This window comes from Sprattus sprattus, assembly GCF_963457725.1.
Source record: "Sprattus sprattus genome assembly, chromosome: 4".
NCBI classification, from domain to species: Eukaryota; Metazoa; Chordata; class Actinopteri; order Clupeiformes; family Clupeidae; genus Sprattus; species Sprattus sprattus.
In genome coordinates, this window is record NC_137923.1 from 42293874 (window position 1) to 42316614 (window position 22741).

At 43.6% G+C, this 22741-nt stretch overlaps 1 protein-coding gene across 1 annotated transcript in view; it reads right to left on the bottom strand.

The window, feature by feature from the left end:
• Positions 1 to 11955: 11955 nt before the first annotated feature.
• trappc9 (trafficking protein particle complex subunit 9) overlaps positions 11956 to 22741 on the bottom strand; it is a 234861-nt gene continuing 224075 nt past the window's right edge. Inside the window, exons 22-23 of the mRNA XM_080836474.1 lie at positions 12892 to 13115; positions 11956 to 12179 (exon numbers count right to left, since the gene is read on the bottom strand). Of these exons, the coding sequence (XP_080692600.1) occupies positions 12000 to 12179; positions 12892 to 13115 (404 nt within the window). The 3' untranslated portion in view covers positions 11956 to 11999. The remainder of the gene's footprint in view (positions 12180 to 12891; positions 13116 to 22741) is intronic.

Below are 22741 nucleotides of genomic sequence, written 5' to 3' on the forward strand. Positions count from 1 at the left end.
ATGAAGAATCACTTGCTGAATGCTGAGAGGCAGCAGCCCACTCCACAAGGTAGTCACAATTCAGGAACGCATGACACGCACGATCGCAGCTTTACGCAGAGATATAATGCGTAGGTATTTCAGATGGATCGGCATGCTCCTCCATACAGAAATAGCAATTTAGTCGACACCATTTTTTCCACTCGAAAGTTCTGAAGCTCGTCTTCACCTTCGAACAGGTGCAATGGATGATTGTGGGCTTTAAAAGTAACTCAGTGCACTTTCACTATGGGGGAATTGTAAATCCATTAAAATGTTGAAATACAAACGTTAGGATTGCTACCTCTGCTGTGCGACTGTTTGTGTGTTAAATTAGATGATTAAAAAATACACTGTAATATTGTTAAATCATCCATATATTGTGCGCCAGTGCATCATATAGCACGTAGAACACCTAACAACCCAGCTCAGCTCGGTGTCCTAGACGATTCAGACCTATCGGTTTTTGCTTCCTCGCAATCAACAGAGAAAGAACCACATAAGCCATCGGGACTACTATGAGGAATAGATGGCACACATGGTGAGCAGCCACCCCGGCTACTCCAAAATCAGCACCGTTCCAAAATATCCAATTCGAGGCCCAAGACACTCCAAAGTTACCACCCGTCCCTAAATTCATCTCCATTCTTTTTCACACCTCCATTTCCACCATTGGCCACTTACAGATGACATGGCAGACAGTACCAATGCACAAGCACAACGTTTAAATAATGGATACATGTTAACGAGCCATTAACATTTATTAAGTTGCTGCTTTGTTAGCGGCGATGTTTCTGCTGGTCTCAGGGGGAAACTTTCCTTGGGTAATGAATTTCTTTCCTGTAAGAATGGGGAGAGAGGAGAAGGGGGCGTTTTAGATGTTGGTCCTTCTTGGCTGTAACCAAATTCGTTTTTTTCACTTTTCATTGTTGTCACAGGCATTGCTTTCTCATTTTTTGTTTGTTTATCTTCTTGCTTTTTCCTATGTTTTATTCTATTATTATTTTGTGTTACTACCACCAACATCACAGTCCTCATCATCATCATCATCAGCAGCAGGGAGTGTTATTCCCTTCAAAGGAGTCTCATAGGCCCACTTCACTTGAAGGTTAATTAACACACTAACACACTGCACCTTACCACAGCTGGAGGAGTCCCTGTTCGAATAAGCATAATGAAAATCCATCAATCAATGGAGTCCAATAGATAACTCAGGGACATGGTTCATAGATAGTAAGGAAGTAGTGATGCTGCCCATCTGTAATAAGTCATTGTCTTAATGAGAGGGGTATCAGGAGAGCTACAGACAAGGCTGAGCGTTCCCTTGTGGAGTTCACTACATGTGAAACAGCATGCTACGTCATGCACCTTCATCCTTCTCCAGGACACGATGCTGGAGTATGCTAAGAACGAGCACTACATTTACAAACAGGCCTTTCAGAGATTAGATTAAAGCGTCTAGTCACTCTTAGATTTTTCTTTCAACTTGCATGCACAATAATTAAATAAAAACGAGACAAATACATTGGGCAAACTTCAGCTCTTTATTATTGAGCATGCTCAACATGGGTTACGTAAAACGACGCAAAAAAAGATGTACAATCACTTTAGACACAGTTTAGATAATTCCCCAAGCACTTTAATGCCCGTCAGATCCAGCTCTAACAGTCTTATTATCTCAGTGGTGGCAGATGAAGGATTCCTCTGATGAAAGAAAAGTAGTGCAAGATGGAAATCTAATGGTGCTCGTGTTGACTTGAATAGAATGGAGTAGTTATTATGCATGCTCAAAAGATTTCTCTTTCATTTTTCTCTGAATTAGACCTGACAGAGACGGCTCTAGTGCCCAAATGGAACATTACATAATTATTCTTGGTCATCCCTGTTTTCTTTGGGGTGAAAGAAAAAAATTTAACAGGAAGACCATATTGTTATTACCGAACAACTCACAAACACACTATCATAAACACACACAAACGTTCATACTTTTATAATTAGTTGTACATAATCTCTCGCTCTGTTGCTTTTACTACACATCTGGACATTGAAGTACACCTCCTCTCATTAAATGTTCATTATGAACACCGGTTGCGATAGACAGTCATAAAAGAAATGCAAAGCACTTCAAAATTACCAAGCAGCTGCAATGGCAGGGTATGTGTTTATGTTGTTTTCGTTTCAAAGGCCCCGACCTCTCCTTCTGAGATTGCAGCAGTATTACAATGGGACTTATTGAGCCAAAGAACGTGAAATACAAAGTTGGTAATGGAACATTTGCAGATAAGGGTGTGCGCACAATGCCCTTGTTATAGCTCGACGGGCTGTCAACAAGGGAAGTTGCTTCTAAGTTGTTGTATCTTCAATCAGTCCGGTTTACGGATGCTTCTTTCACATTAATACCTTAGATCATCTTAATTGGCTCTCCGCTTACAGAGACCTCCCACAGAAAACACATTATCAAGCAGGCACTTGCCTCGATGCATCATAAATACGAAACAGATGGATGCCAGCACGCTGATTTGTTTTGTGCGCTACCGAAATACTTCTACCTCTGCGAGCCGCCCTGTGTGGAGTTCATATGCATTATTCATCGCGAGTTCTTTCCTAAACAAGTTACGTTTAGTCGTGTAGGCCTAGTTTTTTTTTTTTACCGGCGTCTCCCCACCACTAAAATCTTCCCAGTCCTCCTTGAATTTCAGAGAAGCTAAACGTTTAAAAATACATATGTGCTCTAACGAGGATTAAAAAGCTGTGTGGAGAACATGGCTGATTTCCACTGAGACTCTCTCCGCCAGTGACCCGCAGCGGCGATGAAGAGCTCGTTAAGAGACGGCAGGGGATCTAAACTTGTACTCGGCGGTCCGGAACTTTTCTCTGCTTTAATCCACGCTAATGCAATTATCGAGAATCATCAAGCTCCGAATTAGGGAGCGCCAGAACAAAAGACCAAAACGAACATTGTTGGTTCTGCGCAAAGTATTATCTGCCATTATGGTGCATGTTATTACCACGGCTGTGTCCAACAATTCCAGACACTGAGGGACATGATTAGATGCAGAGTGCTGAATCATAATTCATACCATTCTATTTGAGGCGCATTAGTGTGGAAATACTACTCCTCTCTGTTTAGAGGTATTCATGAGAAGGCCGACTGGCCCCTGACCTCAGTTGCATTTCCCAAAATTGTACTTGCGCACTGACCATGGTAACCGACAGAGAGTTGATGCATGAGTCTCACAAATCTCACAACGATGAACAAACGCACCCCCAGATAATCACATAGAAGAAATGCAAATTAGTTTAATGAAACATGAAAATAAAAGGCTTTTTTTATTCATGAGGTTAGAGAGCTGCAAACCCCTACAGCATATTTTCACCAACAACAAATGCAAAAAAAGAGGAAAAGAAATTATATTAAAATCCAAAATCCATTTTGACATTTGCATCTAACTGCTGAATGTCTGACACTGGCTGGGAGATTGCTTGGGTGCTCATTCTGAAAATTAAATATTGAAGAGAGTGGTGTGGTTTTGTGTCGAATGAACACCTGCTAAAGGCAATGGGTTGCACAGTGTACAAATTGGGGCCTCGAAGACCCAACCTGTTCTGTAGACCATAGTTTTGTCTCGATTTTTTAAATGTCACTTTTTGCCATTTTAGATTCCATGCATGCATTTCACATGGGCATTTTACTTAACACAAATCCTATAACTCTGACAACTAAAGGAAGGAAGAAAGAAAGAAAGAAAGAAAGAAAAAAGGGATGGAAGGAAGGAAGGAAGAAAAGAAAGAAAAGGAAAAGGAACAACAGTGGATGTAGAGTGGACAATATGGAGATACAAGCTGGATGGCAGAAGGGAATGGAGGTGTGTAATTGAATGCTCCAGTTGTGATCGTGGTGTAAATGAGGCGGTTGTTATAACAGTGCTGTCCAGAGTTTGTACAGGAGAGTGATTGGCTTCAGGGGTGGGGGGTGATGTGCGGTGTGTTCTGGCTGATAAGACATGTCACCATTGCTCCACTCCCATCTGTTCCCACTTTCTCTTCACATACAACCACATCTACAGCTGTACTGGTTATCCCTCATCTCAATGTGCCTCTCTTTCTCTCGGACACACCACACACACACACACACACACACACACACACACACACACACACACACACACACACACACACACACACACACACACACACACACACATACAGCCGCGGAAAAAATTAAGAGACCACTTCAAAATGATCAGTTTCTCTGGTTTTACTATTTATTGGTATGTGCAGGGGCGGAGATCCCGGGGGGGACGGGGGGGACACGTCCCCCCCTCGCATAACGTTGTCCCCCCCCCAACAAAATTGAAAAAAAATAAATGTTTTTTTTACATTGTCAGGTCACCAGAGTTGGGATGCGAACCTGGGTCGCTGGCGTGGTATTCTACGCTTAACCCAGTGTGCTATTGATTCTACAATCTCGAAAATTAAACAAATAAAAGAATAAAAAAAATCGAGAATATGTCTACATTCATTGTTTCCATCAGGTCCGCTTCACCTGCTCTCTCTCACCTGCTCTCTCTCTTTCTATGACAGCCGGTCAGTCATTTCCCTACTATCACTGGATAAAGGCATTTCCCATGAGGCTTTGCAACCATCCTACATTGATTTATGAACAAAAAAACGAATTAAATCGCTGGCCAATTTATATTTTTGGTCATGAAAGTTATGTAAAGTCTGAATAAAAAGAATTAAATCAAGGTAGGAGGCTAAGCAAAAATCAGTAGGCTGGATTCATGATAGTGAGTTTACCTCACCATAAGTGAGATGTTTTGAGACAACAAGTGCTATATATATTGGTTGGACCACCTCATTGCATACTACCGGACTTCTTGAAGATTATCACGGGAACTTGATCTGATTTTATTAGTTTTAACTCAATGGACGGCTCATGGACTCCACAGTCACTGCTGCGCAGGGCACTACAGAAGACGTTAATTTGCATGCAGCTGAATTCCTCCTTGAAGAGCCTTGGTATGCGTTTGAACTTTCATCATTATTTGTCTGTGAGTAGATGTTGGTTGTTAGGACATGTATTGCCGTTTAGAGAATTTAAAACTGATGTCGAATTTCTGTTTGTCACTGTTATTAGAGAATTCAGTATTTAGCAGCTTAGTTATGCTAGCTCTCGTGACAGCAATTTTTGTCATGTCCCCCCCCCGGAATTACTCTCTGAAATGTTCCCATGTATTGTCCCCCCCTGCAATGAAATGGGATCTCCGCCCCTGGGTATGTGTTAAAGTAAAATGTACATTTTTGTTTTATTCTATAACCTACTGGCAACATTCCTACCAAATTTCAAATAAAAATATTGTCATTTAGATCATTTATTTGCAGAAAAATGACAATTGGTCAAAATAGCAAAAAAGATGCAGTGTCTTCAGATCTCGAATAATGCAAAGAAAACAAGCTCATATTCATTTTTAAACTACACAATACTAATGCTTTAACTTAGGAAGAGTTCAGAAATCAATATTTGGTGGAATAACCTTGATTTAAAATCACAACTTTCATGTGTCTTGGCATGCTCTCCACCAGTCTTTCACATTGCCGTTGGGTGACTTTATGCTACTCCTGGCGCAAGAATTCAAGCAGCTAGGCTTCTTTTCATGGCTTGTGACCATCCATCTTCCTCTTGATCACATTTCAGAGGTTTTTTATGGGATTCAGGTCTCGAAATTGGGCTGGCCATGACAGGGTCCTGATCTGGTGATACTCCATCCACACCTTTACTGGCCTGGCTGTGTGGCATGGAGCATTGCCCTGCTGGAAAAAAACACTTCTCAGAGTTGGGGAACATTGTCAGAGCAAAAGGAAGCAAGTTTTTCTTCCGGGACAACGTTGTACTTTGCCTGACTGAGGTTTGTAAAAGACCATAAGGATTGAACCAAAGCGGACTGGAGGGTCTCCTAGTTCGTCTTCTCTGATGAGTCCAATTTTCAGCTTTGCCCAACACATGGTCGTCTGATGGTTAGACGGAGACCTGGAGAGGCCTACAAGCCACAGAGTCTTGCACCTACTGTGAAATTGGACTCATCAGAGAAGATGAACTAGGAGACCCTCCAGTCCGCTTTGGTTCAATCTTTATGGTCTTTTACAAACCTCAGCCAGGCAAAGTACAACGTTGTCCCGGAAGAAAAACTTGCTTCCTTTTGCTCTGACAATGTTCCCCAACTCTGAGAAGTGTTTTTTCCAGCAGGGCAATGCTCCATGCCACACAGCCAGGCCAGTAAAGGTGTGGATGGAGTATCACCAGATCAGGACCCTGTCATGGCCAGCCCAATTTCGAGACCTGAATCCCATAAAAAAAACTCTGAAATGTGATCAAGAGGAAGATGGATGGTCACAAGCCATGAAAAGAAGCCGAGCTGCTTGAATTCTTGCGCCAGGAGTAGCATAAAGTCACCCAACGGCAATGTGAAAGACTGGTGGAGAGCATGCCAAGACACCTGAAAGTTGTGATTTTAAATCAAGGTTATTCCACCAAATATTGATTTCTGAACTCTTCCTAAGTTAAAGCATTAGTATTGTGTAGTTTAAAAATGAATATGAGCTTGTTTTCTTTGCATTATTCAAGATCTGAAAACACTGCATCTTTTTTGCTATTTTGACCAATTGTCATTTTTCTGCAAATAAATGATCTAAATGACAATATTTTTATTTGAAATTTGGTAGGAATGTTGCCAGTAGGTTATAGAATAAAACAAAAATTTACATTTTACTTTAACACATACCAATAAATAGTAAAACCAGAGAAACTGATCATTTTGAAGTGGTCTCTTAATTTTTTCCGCGGCTGTATATAGACCTCTAAACACTCACCGATTAACATGCACAGACCCACAAACAAACATGAATGAATGCACGCATGCCCCCTCTCTCGCCCTGTCTCTCTCAAACAGACACATGACTTCATGAGGTGGTGACACTGGCACTAGCACCCCTCACCCCCAGCCACCAACACAGGGGCAGCAACCATCAGGTTTCACAATATGTTTGTGTGTGTGTGTTAGTGTATGTGTATGCGTGTGTGTGTGTGTGTGTGTGTGTGTGTGTGTGTGTGTGTGTGAGAGAGAGTTGAGGCTGCGGGGCGGGGGCGTAGCACACACAGCAGGGAGATGTAAGCATTGAGGCAGTCTGTCACGCCTGAGGATGGTGTGCATTGGTGGGGATGGTGGGCTCCGAGAAGGTACCTTTTGCACATGTCTTGCTGACTTATTTCTGATGGAGTTTTTTTCCTCTACCAGTTGTCAAAGTGAGGATGCCTGAAAAAAAATATGAATACAGTGCGTGTGCGCATGCGTGCGTGTAAAAAAAGAGTAAGGCAAAAATAGAAGGGTTTCTAATCTTCAGCATAAATGGGATCTGACTGAATATCATTAGGCCTGGATATTATTGCCTCAATGGCACTGTTATAATTTAAAAAAAGTATTGTGATTTAGAAGGAATTATTCTTTGACACTCCACCAGTAATAGGAGTTTTGTCTAGATGTAATGCAAGTCATACATAATCATAATTATTACATCTTTACTGATTTACTGTTTAACCCGTTATGGTAAGAACTCCTTTGAAAAAAGCACACATTGGTAAGAAACTGGTGAACTGAATGCATGTCTGCGTCAGTCCTATAATGACTGAACTGGAGTTAATAAAAGCCACATCACAGATGACGGCAGAAACTTTCCCCGAAATTACAGTAATCTCATAACACACACGCACACACCTGTACATGAACAACCCTATAGGATGACTCACTCGGTTTCTCCTGCTGAAGTGGAAGGCTATAAATAGGTTAGACCTTTAGTTCGGGCTACAACAGGACTGTTTATTGATCGTGTAGCAATTACTGTGATACCTCAGGGGCCATATGGATTAAACGTCTCTGAATACCTCCAAATAATTATTTTAAAACTAGGCTGAGGCAGGTAAAGAAAACTCAGCCACAGAGCAAGAAGCAGGCAAATAGTCATGGAAGTTACCCAATGGAGGAAAGAGAAGTCCAAACAGAGATTCTGTTAATTGAACAGCGTGACACGGAGAACGCTGTGTTAAGACACGGCGGTAAGACCCAATCTAGCATGCTGCAATACCGATATCAGTTTTTGGTGCGGGGAACTTAAGACTCCTTGCCGAAGGGGTTGAAGAAATGAAATCTTCCAACACAGCAAGTCGTGAAAGCCATTTTCTGGTCTGATGGATCCCAGCTCAGTCTAGGTCTCACTGATCGGAGGACTAGGGGATGGGGGGGGGGGGGGGGCAAGTGAGTACAGCCAGTCTCATCCATCAAAGCATGTCAGAGCACTATGCTGGTGATAATGGGTTAGAGGGGGTATCTTGTTATACACTGCCACCCTAAATATATATAGACTCATATACGGATAATATATAATAAACATTTGGGGAAAAAAAACAGCAACAGGCCGAGGATGGTCCAGCGATTGCAAGCAATAGTTGTCAATATGTAAGGTGGTTGACTAATCATTGTCAGGATAAGTGGTTTGTGTGTTGGGGCGACGAGCCCCTGAACTAAATGTGTGAAGTCAGTGTTCAGTGGTAAATAAGTGGTTAATAAGTGGTTAATAAGTGGTTTGTCAGTGGTACAAGCCCTCGGATGAGCACCCAAAACCTGAGAAACATTTGAATGTAAATGTAGTTGAAGGAACTACGTCTGTAGATTAGTATCAGATTTGAAGCATCTTGATCGATTAGTTTGAAGCAGTTAATGAGAGCTGGCGATGGGTTTTAAGACTAGATCAGACAGGCATCCCTACCACAAACAAATGAACGTGACAGCAGGTTTTTCCATCACCACATATCAGTTTGCCAGAATTTGTGTTGATGACATGTAGCTGAGTAATCACAGTGGGGATCCACCATTAGCCAGCATGACACCTCCTAGGGGGGGTGGTGGGATTAGCAGAACACAGTATCTGAGGATCATTTAACACAACATGGAATGCACAAAAAGAAACGCTTTATAGTAAATTGAAAAGTGTGCTATGTTAAGAGCACATAATCTAAATTCCTAGTGTAAAAATATATATAAATATATATATTCAGCCTATATGTGACTGACAGCTGCGCATAAAGCAATTTGGCAAAGGCTTTATGTATAGTTAGTATAGTATGGGGGTGGGGGGGCGGTGGGATTGACCCAAGTCAACTGCAGACAACATACAAATTCCATTAGGTAACACTTTACTTATAACCAGTATCTATAAAGCATTATAAACACATTTATAAAGGGTTATAAAGTATTGTTAATGCTTCATAATGATTGACATAAGTATATGTAAGTACAGGGTAAAGACAACACTCACGAAGTGTTACAATGTTATGGTACAAGGCCTTACAGCTTGATGTATCAAAATGATAATGGCTCTGATGACATCTTTGCCTTATGTCAAATTCTGTTTATTCACCAAATGCTATTTATAGAGCCCATACAAGAGACTCCATACAAGCTTTCATTTTAAATAGTTGTGTAGGGCTTATACTACAACATCATCAAGCTTTGAGTGCTGTCATGTTTATTTTTTAAAAATAGGAATATAGACTTACGTTAGTCACTATGATGCATTATTAATACTTTACTCTGTAAATCTGTAATACTGGATTTATACAATCTTTTATTTAATTTAGTGCCAAAGTTTCTGTGGTGCTACACTTCATTTAAGACCCATTGAAGTTCTGTAGTGATGTAGGAGAATGAAAGAATTATTGACGTTCTAACTGGTTGTGTTTGAATTCATTTCAGGAGCCCGAAGGTATGGACTTACTAACTAATACTATATAACTCTTCCAAAGGTAGCTACATTTTGGTATAGGCTTACACATGTTACACATAGATACTCTGGGATAAAGTTGAGTCTATTATCCTCAGCTTTTTAGACTAGCTACATGTTCTGTGCGATGTTAATTAAACTAAAACTCCAGCATTTAATAACCGACTCAATCTAATGTCCTAAAAGCACTTGATGTAAAGTGGGACTGAGTTAATTTAATCTTTGGAGCTGAAGTGTGTCTTTAACCATCTCCAGACTTAGAGTAGAGTGAGAGCCAAGCAATCCATTAATCTGTTGGTTCAAATATCCTCTTGAATATCTGAATAGGCCACCTCTGGTTGTGCTACATGCTGAAAGCATTACTGCTTACATTAAGAGCTAGCTGCCTGAATGGTTTAGCTCAGAAATTGATTAAAAGTTCCTTTTTTAAATCAGAAGTCCCTTTATTTGATGTGCTTCTAAGTTGATTGCATGATTGCACATCAATAAAAGACTAATTGAGTCTTACACTTGATAGCACTTAATTTTAGTGTGACAAGCCAGAGAAGCCTGGTATACTTATTGAGATATATTAAGAAGACATCAGGGAGTGGAACTGCTTCAGTACTGTGCAACATAGGTAGCATACTTGCTTTGGACCACTGATCAAAACAGACACGGGATGTCATTTTTTCTTAACATTTATGTAACACTTCATTTTTAATAGTGAGATGTTGACCGAGAACAACACAGAAAATTATCTTTACAAACAAATCTCAGCAGGACAATTTGAAGAGAGAAATTAATGAAAACGTGGAGTGAAGAGAGTTGACATGGTTGCACAGGGCGTTTGACCGAGGCGGCTGCTCATACCAATAGACACTTTCACTGTTTCACTGTCAGAATTCAATATATATTTTACATTCAACATCTTTTTTTGAAGCCTGCAATTAAATCAAGTTTTAAACCCATGATGTATTACTCTTGTTACATTTTCCATTCCGATTTAAACGCAAGCTTCCTAATGTAACTGGAAAAGGAAATCAATGCATTCGGTGTGAAAGTGCACGACACCTTTCTAATGCCTGTGCTTGGAGCTCGTTTTGGAGAAATGCTCATCGAATGACGACCATCCAGGGGGACTGTTCACTCTGAGATGCTGATGGGGACCAGAATCTTTTCCCATATTAATCCTGTATGGAGGGCAAGATGCCCACTCAGCGCTGTGGCTCTGGCTGCCCTCACCACTCCTTCCCCGAGCCTGACGCAGAAAGAGGCGGCAGGAGCAAAGAGAGGGAAGAGAGAAGGCGGGGGGAGAAGGAACCCATTTTCTCTGAACCTCTCACCACGAGGCCTCCCTCCACTAAAAGCATTATGATGGATCGCTCTTGTTTTTTGGGAAAGGCGGAGAAGGCGAAATGGGCGTTCTGAGCGGAGGAAATCTAGGCCGGTAGAAAGGGAGAAAATATGTCTCTGTGAAATGGTTTTAGGCACCAATCTACCGAATATAGGAGAGGTTTTTAGACAAGCGAATAGCACAGGCTTTTCTCATCCAGTTAATACGCTGTCTTCGCTCAGAGTTCTCAATACCAATGTGGAGAAATGTACAAAGGTCCCTTCCAGTACATGATGAGTTTTCACCCATTTACAGTTGATGCAAGAAAAGAAATAGCTTCTGTCACTAAAATGATGCAAAAATCTGTCAAAACAGCAGTGAACACAACCTTATGAAACATATTTACATGCCACCATCATGAGACAGCCACTTCCCGCACTATCAACATCCTGTGCCTAGAATAAATAACTAGGCTATCTGTGTGTGAGTGTGTCTGTGTGAGTGCATGTGTGTATGCAAGCATGTATAGTTATGCAAGCATGTCAATATGTGTGTACTACATAAAGAAAATGAATCTATCCATTTCTTCCCGACAATATCCCCCATCTCACACTGTCCTGCGTCCCTCAATTGTCTCTCTCTCCCTTCCCCTCTCTCTCCCTCTCCCTTTCCCTCTCTCTCTCTCTCATTTCTCTCTCTCTCTCTCTCTCTCTCTCCCGCTCCCCCCCCTCTATCTCCCTTTCCCTCCCTCCCTACCTACTTTCCCTCTCTCCCTCCCTCCTTCCCTTTCTCCAGTGGCTTGCCTCAGCAAGGCTCTTCTCTCTCCCCCCCTTCAGGCCCCGTTCTCGATGGGTGACTCCAGGGCGCGGATGTGCACGCTGGGCAGGCAGAACCAGGCGGCGGGCAGCTCCCGTCCTGAACGGTCATCCTGGAACTTGATGTTCAGGTAGAAGTCTCCTGTGTAGAGGAAAAGCAGGGCCCCACGGTACACTGAACTCTTCTCTGGATCCACCTGTCGAGAGGGAGGGAGAGAGAGAGAGAGAGAGAGGGAAAGGGAGAAAGAGAAACAGAAAGAGGGTGAGAGAGATAAGAAATGAGAGAAAGAAAAAAACAGATAGAGAGAGAGTAAGAGAGAAAGAGGACAACAAGGAGTGGGGGTCTAAATTAATTGAAGCTTCCAGGCCTTACATATGGCAGATAGATCCGTGTTCACATTACCAATGGAGTCTAAGAAGGTGCCAGGATATAAATAACTTCCTGTTGAAAATGAAACATCCTAATTCAAGCCTGTGGAAGCCAGTGAAAGTAAGGGATTCCTGGAGTTGCCAGGTGTTAGATATGCCAGCAAACATGATGTGTACAAGAATAATCCCTTTAAGATACTGACAATTCTTTTCACAGGCAAGCCTTTTTACTGGCAGTTACTGGCGGTAAAGTTATCAGTTGATGTCTCTAAAGTTAGTTTGGCATATGCTTTGTTTAAGTTTGGTGATGTTTGTCACCTTCCTTAAAAAATCTAAGTTTGTTATATGAAGCTTAAATGAATCAATCTGACAATCTTTCTCTCCTCTCATGCCGTATATGACTAGCATGCCAATACTGATGGGCTTCAGAAGCCCATTGGCCAAGCCCACTGTTTCAAGATGTACTGTCTTTCAACATGCTGGCAGGAAAAGACTCTGCTAAACAGCTGTTTTGTGTGCTGACTGCGTGCGTGTTGGTACCGTGTTGATGTGGAAGGTGTTGGAGCCGATGAAGGTGACCGTGTCGCTGAGCTCGTAGTTGTGCACGCCGTTCTGGTAGTCCTGGAAGGGCACCACGCTCAGGGCAAATGGCCCCACCGCTGCCCTGCTGTGATTGGTCAGCCGGACTTCAAGCGTCACAGGCTCACCCACACGCCACTCGGCCACCGCGTCACAGTCACACGGCTTACCATTCACCAGCACGTCTACCGAGAGAGGGAGAGAGAGAGAGATGTTTAACACTCTTTCATTTACCATTGTCTAACTTTCTCACACAATCACACCACACAAAAAAACACGACATTAAAACCTCAGACACACATATCAAAACCTGCAACAGCTCTTATGGCTTACACCATTACATTGAGAAATGCTCAATGAAGAGAGAGAAATGGAACGAGAGAGAAATGGAGAGGGAGGGAGAGTCTGTTCAGGGTCATGCAGACTCCCATCTGATTCACAAGGTTTTTCACACACACACACACACACACAAAATCACACACACACACACACACACACACACACACAACTCCCGTAGGCCATCTGGCCCTTCACTTGCCATCACACAAGCTGTGTGAGAATGAGAAATAAAGTCACATTGCATTACAATACCTTGCTGCTGTGAAAGAAACAATCCTCCGTCTAGATACAGTATATGCATTGTTTCCCGCCACACATCCACCACAGCCAACCGGAACAGGACAACATATCAGGCCTCGGCCCCAGATAAGGATTCCATAAGCCTCAAATAATAACACCACTGCTGTCCAGAGAAACAGCTTCTTTTCTCTCAGTCAGTGTGAAGAACACAACATAATTCCCTTACGTGTCAATGTATTGATTGGCTTTTGTGACAGGTTTGGGCTGTATTGTCTGGTGTGTGTGTGTGTGTGTGTGTGTATGTATGTGTGTGTATATGTATGAGTGTGTGCAGGATCAATCGGCTCGCTCTACCCTAAAACAAATTTTATTGACACCACTGAGGATTTGTGCCCATGTGAGCGTGGCGAATTGAAAATGCGTTCCGTCAATCTCATGCATGAGTCACTTTCTCAGGAGAAAGAGCAAATGAGATTGTTCTTGTGTGTGTGTGGGGTGGGATCTACAAAAAAACTATCTTATATCTATCTATCTTGAATCTATCTTATATCTATCTATCTTAAATATATCTTAAATCTATCTTATATGTATCTTATATCTATTTTCTAACATCCTGCAGAAAACAGACATTCTTAATAGCAGTCAAATCTACACAGCCGGTGGAACCTTCAGGAAGCAGGAGTCACAGGTGGTGGCCACTAGAGGAGCGGTCTTGACTCGCCTGATGGATAAACTCACACAACACAGAATGACCAAACAGAATGAGGGCACAGGGTGCTACTGGCCTCCTGTGTTGTGACTGCCAACACACACACATGCTTAACTCAGGGCATCATGGATGAGACAGACAATCGTTTAGACCTCGACCTCTTTCATTCTCCCCACTCCTTTTGTTTCTTACTCTGTCCCATGGGATGGGCCACTCTTCCACACGTGTTTCTCATGACGTCTGCCTCGTCATCTCTATGGGTTTCAATTCTCTCCGGCCACTTAACATTCCTCCCTTTCGCATTGTCTCTCACAGGGCCTCAGTGTACCATTGTCTATTGGCTGCCTGGCTCGACTCAATCTAATTGGATTCTCTTTCTTTCTCTCTCTCTGTCACTCTCTCTCTCCCTATCTCCCCTTTCCAGTGTTGTGTCCAGACTTTGAAGGGATAAGCCTTAGGCTGATGATATACGGAGCAACTCTGACAGGCGTTTTGACGTTAACAGGGAAAATCTTAGATAAATATTGGGTGAACACCTCTAACGGTCATTTTCCCCAATTGCTAGAGATCAGTTACTGAAATGAGATTTCACTTCTGACAACTTTATCTCCTCCTCAAAGAAATTGCCCCTCTTATAGCTTGGGTTATGAGCTATTTTTCTTTTCCTCCAAGGAAAAGAAATCTCCAGCGATGGAAACTCTTAGTTGAAGAAGGCCCTTGTTAGCGTGCCATAATTGCCTTCACTTTCACACAGACTGAAGTTTGCTGCTACATACCTGACTCTGTCTGTTGTGATGCGGGGCAGAGAGAGAACTTTAAAGGGTCCGTGAGTTACTGTGCGTTGGAACTCCTCCAATGATCCATTTAATAGCTGGCTAACAAAAAGAAAGATCCTCCCACTGATGAGAATAAAACTAATCACTTCCCCTTTCATGTTCAGTCAGTCAGCATTATGTAATCATTTATGTGGACGGCGCGCGCATGAAATTCATTACGACAGCTGTCGGCATGGCCATGCTTAATTGAGTCTGAAGTGTTCAGCAAATATTAGCAATTATGGCGCCCGCTTAGAAATCAATCGATCACAGTCAGCAAGCCTACTTCTGTGTCGGAGCTGGCGAAGATACTGGGTCCTAGGCTTGGCTACGGTTCGTAAGCGCCCTGGGTGGTCCTGAGTATTTCACGCACTTGTTACGAGTTTTTTTGTTGTTGTTGGGAAAGACGCGGTTGTCTTCCACCTTGGGAAAGGGTACGCGTGTTAACTAAAATAAGTGGCTGCGAGACTACTGCGACAAACTGGGAGAGGTCTGTGTGACCGCACTCTATTCTGAGCAAAGCACCCTGGGTATTTGAATTTTTTTTGCACGCTTCACACTCCGGGAGACGCTGAGAAGAGGCGACGGAATGGCGAGGATGATCTGTGAATAGGACTGCTTTTTCAGATTCATCTAGCGCTCGGGTGCGATGCCTAAAATAACCAAAAGTGCTTGAAAGAGCTGTGGGATGTAGAGGTGCACATACACAAACACACAAACACAAACACACACACACACACACACACACACACACACACACACACACACACACACGAGAACACACTGAAATGCAAAGATATGAGTACACATGTAAGAGCCAGGTATTACCCTTTGAACACTGGAAGGATGTAGAATGTCATCACACTGCACGCAGATGTGGTTGTGCGCACGCACACACAGACACGCACCCACAAACACACGGACACACTGACACACACACATACACAACATGCATTGCTACCATCGTCAGCAGAGCTGGTCCCGATGCGACACCTTGGTAAGTGGTTATATTTAGGCTTTCAAAGGCTTGTTGCTAGGAGATGTGCAAATTATAGGTGCACGGGTTCTAAGAGATCTGTAAATTCCTCCACACCAAAGATGAGCATATGTGTGTGTGTGTGTGTGTGTGTGTGTGTGTGTGTGTGTGTGTGTGTGTGTGTGTGCGTGTGTAGGAGAAAGCTCATTGAGGAGCTAGTTGAGCCATGTCCGAACTCTCACACATGCATACTGACAAAAACTTATATGTACATTCAGGGGAACTTGAATGACTGACACACACACACACACGCGCGCAGAATGAGCTCTCGTTAAACAGATAGCCCACTCAAACTGCAAGTAAGCGAGCCGTGAGTGGATGCTGTTCCACAGGTGGGCATCGGACAGAAATACACACTGCCGTTTTATAATTGCATTACATAACTGCACATCGGCCGCGTTAACATTTCTTATCACCTCTGAGTTCTCTTTAGCAGCCACATGATCATCTACAAAATGTCCCACTGTTACTGATAAAAGCAACTCAAATCAAGCTCAGAGGCCATTTATTGCCAATGCTGGCTACCTGCTATGAAAGAACCATTTTCTAGAAGGTTCCTCCGCCTCTGGTATAGAGCAATGGATGGATTTTTTAAAAGCGTTGAGCACAACAGGCATAATAAACAAATGCCTGCATACGTGCACAGTAGGAGGAGCGTGAACGGGAACGGGAGCGGGAGCGAGAAAGAGTGTTGGATCCTGACTGGCTGCTGGTGTGGGCCAGCGGCTGCTCCCTTGGGAGGATTAACACAGCACCACCTGTGAGCACAGGCAAAGAGATACTCCGAGTGTGTGAGTGTGTGTGTGTGTGTATGCAGTTCATGTTATGGTGGATATGTGGCCTGCGTTGGTTATTGGCTGTGTGTATGTCCATCTGTGTGTGGGCAGCTGTAAGTATGGGGGTTTTCTACATTGCTGTGGGTGTGTGTGTGTCTGGGAGGTGTAGATGTAGGTGCTGTGTGTGGGTGCTGATTGGCTGGGCACGAGCGTGGCAGTTTGTGTTTCGTGTGCTAGTCAATGGTTTGTTTGAGAATGACCGGTGCTACTGCACCAAAAAAACAAGAGTGGGAAGGAGGGCATGGAATATTAAGAAGAGTATGAGAACACCCAAGAGGAAAATAAACAAGTTTCGATCAATGTTTCAAATCTGGGTTGCCACCTCAAAGCATTATGCAATTAAGACACACCTCCAACATGCATTCATGTTCTAGAAACATCCAAAAAAGGATTCGCTCACTGTTTCCAAACCTGATCCCCAGTCCGAGGACTCGACTTGCTTTCTCTGCACCAGGAGAGCAAGACAGAGTATTACATAACGTTTGCAGCCCCTGTCGGGTTGCCGCGGTGACCTGCGCTCTCATGGCGACAGTGGGACTGTGAGGTCATAGAGGGGGGCCTGCACAGGCCGACCGCTGTGGCAACCAGGTCGCCACAGCAACGGGGATCAGCTCCTGGGGTGCATGTGCTCTCGGCTCCAGTCCACGGAGCGCCTCCCGTAGCAGAGAGAGAGAGAAAGCAGGGCTGTTTGACAAAAGGCCGTAAACGGACAAAAGGAATTACCTAATGAGGGAGTGAGCGATGCTCAAAGAGCAGAGTACCACGCACGCACGCACACACTTTTTGCTGTCTTTGCATTTAGCCTGTTGCAGTGACATCACTCTCTCTCTCTCTCTCTCTCTCTCTCTCTCTCTCTTTCTGAGAGGGACAGCATGCTGAGCTAATTTGCTTCAATTATTTACCGATTGGCATGGTTGCGCTGATGTCATCAAACTAAAAAGTCATGCATTTTACATAGGAGAGGAGAATCTGCTGAGTGTGTCCAAACTAGGGATGCAACGGTACAGTGTGGCCACGGTTCGGTTTGTATCACGGTTTTTGGGCCACGGTAACGGTTCGGTTTCGATATATCAATATTATCCTGCCGCTAACACGCATTAGGTTATATTTGTCTTTTCTATTTCAAGTCAACAAGGTGCTTCTACTCACACTTGCAGAGACAATGCAAGATGCAATTAAATGTAAAAAGGGCACATATTAAGTAAAATCACAAAATGTATTTTAAACAAGGAACACTATTCTGGCCTTCTGTAAAAAAAAAAAACAGGCAATATTAAATATAGTAAAGTGCAGTATACTGTAAAGTAATGTGAAATGTAAACATTGACATTATTCAATAAACTCAAACAACAAACATTGTCATTCACACACTTAAACCCTAGAAAATACTTAACTGTTATAAATACACCCTTAAAGAACAACAGAACAAACCTCCTCTCTCCTAGTCACTTCGTACAGTTCTGGAATTATTTTGCTGCTGAAATGCGTGCGGGAGGGGATATTAAAACGAGGATCAATGGTCTTTATCCTGTGACGGAATCCCGTGCCTAAAACTACTGAATAGGGCTGCATGTCTTTCCCTATGAAGACGCCCATTGAGTTGGTTATTGCCTTGTGTTTTTCGGAATTATTTGCATATTGTTGCTGAAATGCTGCAGCAATGGATGGTTGTGTTTTCGGCGACAAACCGTGCTGCTCCGCTTATAGTTACAGCCGGGTGATGACGGGGCAAGTGGCTCAACATGTTGGATGTATTACCTGTGGAGTAGGCGATCGTAGTAAAGCAATGCTTGCACACCGTGCTTTGCTTGCTGACGATCTTTTACCCTTTATCATCATACTCCACACTGAACCCAAAATGTTTCCATACAACTGATTTGTAAGATGACGGTGCCTCTTTCTTTTCTCCGTGTATTGTTGACTTGCCATGATCGTGCTGCAACAGGGTAAGTTTCGTTTTCCCCACATGGAGCTCCAGCGTCTGCATTCAGAGCGCTGATTGGCTCTTGGGAAAGTCAGTACAATTCTGATTGGTTGTTGCATGGTTGTGGAGCGCAGAACTCATCCCCTGAGTCCCAAACAGTCATGGCTATCGCCCAATACATGCGTGCATTCATTATAACCACATATTAAATTAAAAGTTTAATGTGACCCATACCGTAATATTGCGGTTCACCTGGGTCAACCGAACCGAACAAGGCGAACCGAACGGTTCGCTAAAATACCGAAAACCGTTGCATCCCTAGTCCAAACACACATATGCTTAGAGACATGCTTGGGCACACAGCTGAAATCCCTTGGACACACATGGAGACACACACTGATACTGCGGTTTATATAGTGGAGGGAGGGAGAAGAGGGGTAAGGACTGAGAATAAGGTAAGCTGGGAGGAGTTCAGAGGTGTCTACAGGAGCCATTCAGCCTCAGTGTTACTGCTAATGTTCTATGATTTTAAGGCAGGACAAAAAGAAACCAGGGGGCAGGCTAGGAGAAAGAGAGAAGTCCCATGTGTGGAAGAGAGAGAGTGTGTGTGTGTGTGTGTGTGTGTGTGTGTGTGTGTGTGTGTGTGTGTGTGTGTGTGTGTGTGTGTGTGTGTGTGTGTGTGTGGGTTGACAGAGAGTGAGAGAGGTGGTTAGGGTCACGGAGAGCTTTATCCTGCTCTTTGCTTCACAGGTTTTTTAAACACACACTCATACAAGTTGTGTGTACACTGAGAGAGTGTCTTGATGGTGAACACACACACACTCCCAAGCCATCTGCCCCTTCACTAACCATCTCCATAACAACCACTCGCACAGTCCTGGCTCTTTCTCGCTTTCTCCGTTGGTCATCTGTTTCTGTCCTCCTTTCTCCCTCTCTCCTTATCACTCTCAATCTCTCTCTCTCTCTCTCTCTCTCTCTCTCTCTCTTTTTATGTGTAATACACAGAAGGCACTCAGGTTGCCACATTGTCTTTAAAAAACTTCACACCACCGTTCACATAAACAGCTGATCTGATGCACTATTAGTATACTCTCCAATCTAACTGGGATTTGAAGTCTGTTTGGTTTGTAATTCATTTCAGAGATGAGCATACAGACAAGATGGCCCCTTTTCTTAGAAAGCCAGGTGACACATATCAGCCCCTCTTACGGCCTCATGCAAGTACTCATCCCCAACAAGCTAGCCTTACCAATACTAAACAACAATAAAGATGCCTTTCACAGGGGTTGTCATGTGGGCACCTTCCCTCATCAGTGTTTCATTAAGTTAGGCTCAACAGTGGCAACTGTTCCCAGACCCACTTCCCCTCCATACTCACAAGTCAATACCATGGTCAACAACAGATATACCTCAGGATACACCTCGAAAAGATTTCACATGCATATCTCCTAGTTATCTAAACACCAATTATACTATGGTATGCCACAGGCTATCCAGGGTAGGAATCTGTTATGAACCCAGTTTAGGGTAAGGGTGGGAGGGCCCCCTGGGATTACGAACCTGAATAAGGGTAAGGGTAGGGTAGGGTAAACTGGAATTTCAGCCCTGATCATCTTAGGCACCCAGACATCTTGCTACAACAAGCTTGTTCGCATAGTCTGCGAGCGTCTCAGCCATTGTTTTTTTCAGCAGCCTCAAACTACTCCTTTAAAACCAACTGTAAAGTCTAGCAAAAGTGTTCTGGTTGATTTGGCTACAAAGCCTCTAGCAGCTGTTCCTAGTTCACAATTGGATCTTCGAAGGGAATCGTTAACTCAATTAAGTAAATAAGACACTCACACGCAGAATGCAACACTATGTCTGGTCTCATCGAAAACAATACACAGTGAAACTTTTGAAAGTTGAACAGTTAAAATTGTCTTCCGACATCAGCCGGCAATCTCCAATCACACTTTTTGCCCCATCTGCCCAAACTGTTTGTATGTGCCTGGTATCCACTTCTCTGGCCATTTTGTGCTAAAGAAATTGTCCATTACCTGTCATTAATTGGCAAAGAGTTGTTTTTTTCTCAAACAAAATGGACCCTGGATCAAGTTAGTTTTACAACCAGACAGAATAGGTTTTCAAAGAACCAACAACAACTGCCAGCTTCTGTTTTCACCATTCCATTGACTGTGGTCCTGTGGATTTGGATTTGATCTATACGGTGGTGTTTAAAACTGATTCTTCTCATCCTCACTCTACCCCTACCTCTCATTCCAGAATGACACCCTTACACAAAAATCAACCTATGGTGAGAAAAAAACCTCCAGTGTACGGCCCAGTTAGAAGGCTCTCTACTCTTACGGTCCTCTTGACGGTACTCTTGTGGCACTCCTGTTCCGAGTGAAAGGTTATGTGAGTTCACAGGAGGCAGTGGATTACTACCAGTGAGTTACCTTGGCGCTGCTGAGCTCTAGTGCGCTCTCTGCCACTGTACTGCAGCCTGTGATACATGCTTACATAGACGCTCTCAATAGAGGCCATGCTGGGTGAAAGCCTGCTTTCAATCTCCCTACACAAACACCATCGACCTTGCCGCTTCATCACTTACTCTCTATGTGTGTGTGGAAATGTGTGTCTGTGTGTGTGTGTGTGTGTGTGTGTGTGTATACATGTGTCGGGTATGTGCATATGGGTGTGTGTCTGGTGGTGTTAGCAGGTACCACTTCTGGAGGACTGTGTGTGTGTGTGTGTGTGGGTGTGTGTGTGTGTGTGTGTGTGTGTGTTTGTGTGTGTGAGTGCAGACAGGTGAGAGCTCTCATGGTGCGGTGTGTGAAAAGGTGCCACTTAAGAGGACAGAGGGACGTGTGGATGGGAGCGCATGACTCAGTGCGCACGACAAAAGCAGAGCAGAGTAGGAGTAGGAGAGTGTGAGTGTGTGAGTGTGTGTGTGTGTGTGTGTGTGTGTGTGTGTGTGTGTGTGTGTGTGTGTGTGTGTGCATATGAGAAAGAGAGGTTGAAAGAGGGATGAGGAGACAGAGAGAGTACTTGGGTGTTCTTCCATGTGTGAAGTGGTGATGTTCAGATAACTTCCAAAAAGATGGTTGATGGTTCAATTAGAATACTGTTTTGTTGGTGTTATCAGGCAGAATGAACAAAAGAGCCCAATTTATACAATTTGTATAAATGCCCAATGAACAGGTGTAACACAACTAGATAAAGAAAAATGCAGTCCAACTGGACTTTCTTTCAAAGTGGACCGGTGACACGGCTGACTAATGTCTCACAAGCACAGGGCCGCTGCGCAGCTGTTCCATCACCCACATTAGCAAGCAGCTGATTGAATGGTTCGATGCAAAACTAAATGTGAGCGAAGGAGGACAGCAGGACACAAGAAGGAGAGAGAGAGAGTTAGATGAGACAAAGGAGAGGACAGGACAGAAACAAAAAGGAAATGAATGAAAAGAGAGAAAGCAAAGAGAAGCACAGAGATAGATGAGGGCGACCTCTCCTGAGAGGTGTGTGGGGGCAACGGGCAGGCGCCTAAATCTGGGAATGATGTGTGCTTTATCCTTCCAATATGGACTCCAATCATCCCCCCAAGACCTGGGGATTCAATCACTTTACTTTCCACACTTAATTAACGGCATGTACTTCTGAGAGAAAGGACCTAATCTCTCGCCAGCGATCGATCGCAGACCACACCAAAAAGATAAGGCTTCCCTCCCTTAGGGAAAGATGGGGCGCAGGGAAGTGCATTACAACCGGAAGCCATGGAGCCCCCCCCACGGAACGTTTTGGATGTCCGTCACAGAGCGAGTCAGTTCCAGGTCACCTGGTGATCGGTGTTAAGTGCACCTGTGTCGACAGCAGAGACGGAGGAATAAGGCCGCACTTTGGCCCGGCTGCTTCAAACAGCGGTGACTCACT